The sequence below is a fragment of the Metopolophium dirhodum genome, chromosome 1 (genome assembly GCF_019925205.1).
Source record: "Metopolophium dirhodum isolate CAU chromosome 1, ASM1992520v1, whole genome shotgun sequence".
Lineage (NCBI taxonomy): Eukaryota > Metazoa > Arthropoda > Insecta > Hemiptera > Aphididae > Metopolophium > Metopolophium dirhodum.
Window position 1 is genome coordinate 89,047,702 of NC_083560.1, and position 8,542 is coordinate 89,056,243.

The following is an 8,542-nucleotide window of genomic DNA, read 5'->3' on the forward strand; positions in this document are numbered from 1 at the left end:
GAGGACGCTATTTGTTGTCTCCATCTTACACACGCACGACATAACAAATTGTCGTTCACTAGTTGCAATAAGTGCTGTTAGTTTTGATACTAGAGTGAATTGACCTATTATAAAACTTTAGGTAAGAACATTATCTGTGCTTCAGCGTTGCCGGTTAATCAAAAATTAAAAATGCTCATATCTCGCATGAAAATTAAAATATCGAATAAATAAGCCAACGCTTAAGCACAGATAATGTTATCATCTAAAAAATTGATAATAGGTCAAATCACTCTAATATCAAAACTAACAGCTAGGGCTGGCGGTATTTCGGTATACTGGTATTTTAAAATTATTTTGGTAAATGGTATACCATAAAAAACCGAAAGACCGGTTTCAGTGCTGTTAGCTAGTATAACAATGGCAATATTATATATTATAGATTATAATATTATATATTATAGTATATAATGTGAAACAATAAAAGTAAAAAATATCGATACTAGTTAGATTTCATTTATTATTTCGGTATACCGTACCATATCGGTATTTAGGTATACCGAAACATTTCGGTTTTTCGGTATACCGTTTCAAACCGGTATTGAAATCAATACCGTAATACCGAAAATTATTTTCAATACCGCCAGCCTTACTAACAGCACACTATTGAAACTAGTGAACGAAAATTTACTATGGCATACGTTGTGTAAGACTGAGAAGACAAATGCATGGCTACCCCTATCCTCTTAAGTCTTGAGTTAATATTTAAAAGGAAAATTACTTATAAATGATAGGTACAATTATATATATAACATGGGTGTTTGTCAACATATATAAGAACATATTATGTTTTTCTTTTAATGTTATTTAATCATTAGTCATATAACATAGCACATAGGTACTATATAAGTACGACCTCCTTTTATACGCATTTCTGGTACGTAAACTATAAATTGGGACTTTGGAACAATCCTTTTTTTTTTAATGCTAATTTCTAGAACGTACATTTTTCCTTATAAATGTTTTCGCTCTGTTGTCTGTTTACAGTTGAATTTACGCACTTTGTTTTAATACATACATTTAGGTTTCATCATATTTTATGAAAAACAACAAATTAACCCTGTATGTATTATGTAGAGGTACTAAAGTTTAACACTAAAATATAACAGACAAAATGAGTTATTATTTACTATTTGTTTAAAGTATAAATGGTTAATACACTAACACGGATACACAAATTACATAATAGATCATTAAACAATGAAATATAACAGTAATAATAATAAATTAGTAATATGCGCACAACGTAGGGGCTTATAATATTAACCTATTCGTCTGCGCAGGGAACGGCCGCTGAGATTTTAGACTCTACAGTTACACAGTGAAGAATAATATTATATTGGAATGAAACAATAATGTTCTAATTATTTATGTGATATCAATTATGTAACATGAAACATTTTAAATCAAATCATATTATTTTTATATTTATACATAGTATATGTAGGTATGTACAGTACAGCTTATAAAGGTTTGCATTTTAAATTGACTATTGTCACGATTAAGTGTGATATTATCATACTAATTTTTATATTAGTCAAGTGTGTAAATTTGGTACTAATATTATAGATTTCAATACGCCATTAAATTTTAATTGTATTACCTAGATATTGCCTATTCAACCACATTCTAATTGATAATTATATCATGTCTCTTATAAGAATACCTACTTAAGATATACATTTACACTCCAAATTATATGAATAAATAGATATTTTTCCGAAATTTGAACGCATTTGAGATGTTTTACCATAAAAGTTTTTTTGGATACACGTGTAAAAAATGTCAAACTCCATTATCACTTATTACTATAGACTATAGACTATAATAACAAATTCACTCACATACTCCACTCTAAATCTAAAAAAAAGGTTGCAGGTCTATTTTTGTAACTTTTATTGGCGTGTTCACTTTACAAAAAAATATTTTTTTCCCTGTATCTAATATTTCATTGAAATTAAATTATTAATAATTTATGTACTATATTATCATTAATCATTTCGCAGCTTTGTCTATAATATTTATATCAATTTTATTATATTATTATAAGTTATACTACCTAATAATGATCACTCCATGTTTATATATTGTGTTTATGTAAACTAATATTATCTTAAATTTTAATAGATGCTGCAACAAAAGAATGCATCATTTATTCATTTCAGACTAGTAATATTTAATTAGGTTTATGTATAAAACAGAAACTTAGAACGTTCGTAGAACTTTCTTCATCTTATACTTGTATTTTTATAATTATATACACATATAAATATTTATTACCCTATATGTGCGCAGTACGTACATACATTCACACCACGGAGTCCCCTTTCGGAGTTTCAGACATAATCCTTATTCTGCTAAATTTCCTGAAATGTATATATTTACGAATGCTAATTGAAGCAGTAGCTAGGTGTAGAGACTATAGAGATACTTCGGGCGGTATACTTTCACTACGCTCTTCCGCGGCTTCAGAAAATAGGTAGGTAATATATAAAGTACCTACTCATCCGTGGTGTACGGTGTACATATAAAAATAATAAATATTATATACCATCGACAGATAAGAGGTAATTGAGAGAGAATATTTAACCCATTATATCTCAGTAGCTCACACAATCGCACACATTAAGTAAATATAATTTATAAAAACGTGTATAAATGTATTATACCTATGTATAATTTTAGTTATTCATATAACTCAATAGTGTTCTTTATGTATCAACATATTGATCAGTTTTCTCATTGGTATAGGTAACTTATTTTAAATAGTCAACTGTAGATAGGCCCAGGACCATGTAAGACATCAAAAATAAGTTATTAATAATACTCATAGTATTGAGAAAACATAGCATTTTGACAAACAATAAACCCTTAATATTTTACTTGGGTTCTCACTGGTTAGATGTACAGGACAATTATTAATTATTCATCGAAACTTAATTATTTGCATACTTCCTCACTCATTTTGTCAATTTTTTGGTCCCCTATTGTTATATGTTTAATTTTATTCTCCTATTGGATATTCCTACGGGTAGAGACCGGACTTTCATGTCTTTAAGATATTAAAAATAATATGGTTTTATTCCCTGAAAACATATTGAAATATTTTTGTATATATGTGTAAATGCTGACGTCCATCCTCTATTCTTAAATTGGTTTAAATCTAGGAAAAGGTATTTTGTATTATTAAAAATTAAAAATAGTTTATGTCACAAATTTAACGGTTGAATAAAAATAAAAAATCAGACTATATAAAAAAAATATTCATAAAATATTTAGTATTTAGATATTTTTTAACATGGAAACGTATATTTTTATATGGTTGATAATATTGTATGCTTACTTATTCATTGACGAATGAAAACTTACCTATTTGAAAGTGTATAGTAATATCTCAGTAAAAACATTCAATTATTTAACTTCGTATTAAATCCACTTACCTAGGTAGGTACTTATAATGGGTATTATTCTGAGGAATAACTACTAGAACTATACGACCAATATTTATACTTTAATTAGTATATTTATTATTTGAAAATTATAAAAATTTTATATTTTTTACATCAATAGGACAATTATTTTAATTTATATTAAATATTATGACTTAGTTATATATTTGAATCTAATATTAAAAATGAGAAAGACAAATATATTGTAAAATATGCATGTTGCGTACTTACTTTTTATTCTACTCGACTATATTTCTATACTAACAAAAATTAGTTTGATTACCAATCAGCATAATATAATATCTATAGTTGCGGAAAACAGTTTAATCCTAATATTTTATATTTTAGGTAAAAATTTGGTTTCAAAATCGCCGGATGAAATGGAAACGCAGTAAAAAAGCTCAGCAAGAAGCTAAAATATCCTCGAGAGACGATACAGCATTGGAAAAACGAGGAACCGCAAATATTCGAACATGCAGTACTGGGAGTAATGATCTACAAAGTAACTCCAACATTAGATCTCCCGAAGAATCTCGCATAAAAATAGACTGCCCGACATCTTCCGCCGCCACAACCATTCAAACACAATCTCATCACAATTCTACTGCTCAACTAAGCCATAATTATCACACTATAAACAATATTAGATCGCACGAGCAAGACGGAAATTGCGAATCATTATACAGACCGTACGTATCATAACAGACTTTCGAGTAAATTTATTTTGTGCATAAAGTTCCCATCAAAATAATAACAACGTTGGTCAGTTTGTATTATAGATTATTATAGATATATTATTTGTATTATGGTTTTAATTATTTTATAACATAATAATATGATCAAATCGATATACATTACACATAATATTATATTGTTTTTTATATATCATAATATTGTACTTATTAAATAAAATAATAATTTAATAACATAATAATTTATTAACATGACAAAAAGTAATGTATTCACCTAAACACATTTCTAAGCGTTTAGAAATTATTTGGAGAGCATTATACCTATTTAATAAAACAAGTATATTACCTAAATATTTTTAATTTTATGTAATGAATATTAATCTGGATTTCCAGTAATATATTTGTTTAAAATAATCGTCTGAAATAGTATATTATCATGATTCGTGATTCATAATATTATGATGAACACACCATGCATACTTGTATTTTAGTAAAATATCGTTATTAACCGAGTATATTTACTTTTACATAAATTTAATGTTCTTTAACAATATTGTAAAATATTTATTTTAGTTTTACGAGAGAGATAATTGTATGTTTTTGTGTGACTGTTTTTATTCGTACTTACTACCTACTAATTTTAATATTATTATGAAATATTTTAAATAATAGATATTATGAAACATATTTAATGGATAAATGATAGTATTCAATCAAAATCTGAAAATTGTATAAATGCACGCTTTATTCATGTGAATTGTAAATAACTACATGATATTATTATGTGAATATTTAATAAAAATAAAATTACATATTATATAAAACAAAATTGCTTCAATTTATCATCAAAATCTTATGTAGTTAGCAAACTGACAACTGTAATAGATTGTTAGGTATTAGTGTATTACAATTTACAATATTAATTCATATAGTCTACTCATTTATTTTATGTGGCCTACACTAAACCCGAATTGATTACCTGTTACAAATTATGTGTGTGATTAAATAAATAGTTATTATAAATTAACTATAAACCTTCATAATATCTCCTCAGAATTCGCTTTATGCATGTTGAATGGATATAATAATTTATCTTATCGGAAGGCTACATAATATGTCTTGTGGATCTCGATTATCCATGTATATTATAGTTACCTACTAGGTACTTAGGTACTATATTTTATATTGTACCCGGTTGTTGAACAGTGGCTCAACTGAAGTTCGATCAGGCGATTCAATTTTTAATACAATTCTTGAAACACACATTGATCAACATCTCGTGGTTTAATTTTGATTTTATTTAATCCCTATTTGACAATTGTATTATTATAGTTATAGATACAATTATAAATATCAACATAAAATGGCGAAGGCACATATCGCCCACCTTAAATATATCAATGGTGTTAAGGTATTATAAACAAATGTAATTAAAGCGAATTGAACGAATATAAGTTATAGTTTTATGACACAATTTCGTACGTAAATGTACATAATAATAATATATGGTTTATAATATAGTATAGTTATCATAGGGTTAATATAATATTATGTTTATGCAATTTTTATATTTTTTCTTTTAGTCGTGTACACTGCAGAACAAGTTATAAATTCATTTTGTAAGACATAGAATCAGATACATTAAATGTATGTATATTTATGGGTTAAAAGAAATAAATTCATATCATAAAAAAACAGTGAATAAGCCCATATTTCGATGAAAAAAATTTCAAAATCAATTTAAAATAATAATAAAAAAAACCAATAAATTGATAAATTGCCAAATTTCAATATAGGTTTACATTCAAATCAATTCATATTGTATGTAAATGCTAATCAAAAATATAGTTTTAATAATTTTAAATTTGAGAATTTTACACTGAGTATATTATAGTTACATTTAAATGCGGTATGCTTTCTTGTTTCACCATATGCACCTACCTATGCAAATACAGTAATACACCATACGATAATTAACACGCGTAGGCACCTATACCACTATGCAATAGAAATAGATATACAACATCTGGGTACAAAAGTACAAATATTTCGAAATTACTGTTCAATTAATTTAATTGGGTACATTATTATAGTCCAGTAATCCAGCGCTTAATAATTTGAAAAGATTATATTTTTATATAATATAGACGTAGGTATACGAAATTATCGCTAGGTATAGTATAACCGTTAAAATATGTAACAATAATAATAATATAAATTGTAATACAAATATAGAATTATAACCTCATATATTTTAATAATCAAAAATCAAATTTTCGTTAAACAAAAAATTACGTTATTGATAGGTACGTCAATAAAATATTAAACGGACTTACGGGACACCAACAATGTGAAAATTATAATATGCGGTGAATTCAATTACTAAAATTGTGTTATTAATAACAATTAATAACATATTTTATTACAAGATCAAAATATGTTCTCGTTAATTACAGTATAAACGCATTAATTCAATAGGTTAAATGTGTGACATTGATCCTAAATACATACGAACGATGGCCCCGTTAAAGAAAACAAATGAGCTAGGGCGAGTTTACAATTTCCTTCAGAGATTAAAAAGTGGTTTTATGTTAGGCGGAGCAAGCAAGCAGCGGTCCACCAACGTGCCAATGTGAACAGGCGGCGTTTAGGGAGGAGGAGAGTTTTCGCCGCAGCTCTAATTAGCTCCAGATTAAAGTAATGTCGAGGGAGCTATTAGAGACATTTAGCTGTTAATTAAAACTGTTTTCCAGCCGGTCCAACTGCGGGCAAACGTGGTAGACACAGGGGAAAACGCTCGTAAAAACTTGTGATTAATGATCAACGAGAGAGGAATAAAACTATATTCTACTGGCTGGCCATTTGATGAAAACGACTATGCTATCGCTCTTCTTCTTCATTTTCACCCTCGTATAGTTTACATACACTACTCTAATTGAAAAAAACCCAAAAAATATATTATTCAAATTCGATTTTTTTCCCCTATAGGTAGGTAGGTGTACCTGTACTAATGTTACAGACAAATTTAAACAGACACGTGCTTTTACATTGTTTATAACAGTTAACATAACTTGTTTATCATTTTCTCAATTGTATGTAAGAATTTATTATTTTCATTTTAATACATTGATTTTAAATGATAAAAAAAAAACCAAGATCTATTGATGATGGGACCTAAAAAACGGAAAAAAGAATTATTGTCTTGTAGATATATGTTGTTTTGAATAAACTATTCAGAAATTTAATAAATACTAACGAATGAAAATGTTACTTAAAAAATATTATAATACTAAGTAGCTATTATATTAAAATTACGTCACACATTCGCTCAAGAAGTTTGATATAAATAAAATATAAGAAATATAAAAAAAAAAATTTAATAATTTCAGATTTAAATATAATATAGATAAATTACATACTTTAGGCATGTAGTAGATGATCTGCCTTATAATTTTAAATGTATTGTTGACTAAAGGTATACTCAAAATGCCGACAATGATTTTAGATTTTTAGCATAGCGATTGTACTTACAATGACGTGTGTGTTTTTTTACTGTCATCAACATTGGGGGTAGTAAAAATTATCGACATTAGCATCTTTTCTGATTGAAAAGTAAATCTAGTTGGTGCATTGGAAAGGTCAAAATTGAAAATTCTCAGTAGTTTTAAAAGCGTCAGGTGAAACAAAAAAAAAAATGGAAATTTTTACGCAAAAGCAATTTTTAGAAAAATTGATTTTATTATTTTGACCAAATATTTATATTAGTATTATCAATATACATACTAATATAGTAATCAATGTTTTCTTTATGTTTTATATATTTATTTACTTTTCAATATTACTTATAGTAGTGTTCTACGTAATAATTATTATATTCTCTAATTGTACTTATTCTATACATTATTGGTCATTTATACCACCTTCAAAATTGTAAAAGCCCGTTGAATTATAAAATAAATAAATAAATATATGGTAAAATTTTAAAAGTATTTTAACTAATTTTGAGCTATTTATAGCTATTAAAAATTATCCAAATTTTGTAAATTATTTCTCAATTAGAAATTCATAAAAGTTTTTATTTTCATCGCTAACATAAAAAATGCGTACAGCAAAGTGGTACCCTATTGGTTAAATAAATAAAATAACTGTACTCAACCCAAAAAGGTTCAATACATTGATACTTGTTCAGAAAAAGCTTGAAGCCAACATTTTCATCATATTATACCTATATGTTTTCGGAAAGGGTACATATATTTTATTTGTTTAGACTATTTTGTTGTTATCGTTCTACTTATTAATAAAAACATAAATAAGATTCATAAATTCATAGATTCATAGATTTTTCTTGTAAAAGAAAAATAT

General features: G+C 26.5%; 1 protein-coding gene across 1 annotated transcript in view; it reads left to right on the forward strand.

The window, feature by feature from the left end:
• LOC132935395 (homeobox protein MOX-2) overlaps positions 1-4,977 on the forward strand; it is a 37,337-nt gene extending 32,360 nt beyond the window's left edge. Inside the window, exon 3 of the mRNA XM_061001942.1 lies at positions 3,837-4,977. Coding sequence (XP_060857925.1) covers positions 3,837-4,190 — 354 coding nt within the window. The 3' untranslated portion in view covers positions 4,191-4,977. The remainder of the gene's footprint in view (positions 1-3,836) is intronic.
• Positions 4,978-8,542: the final 3,565 nt, after the last annotated feature.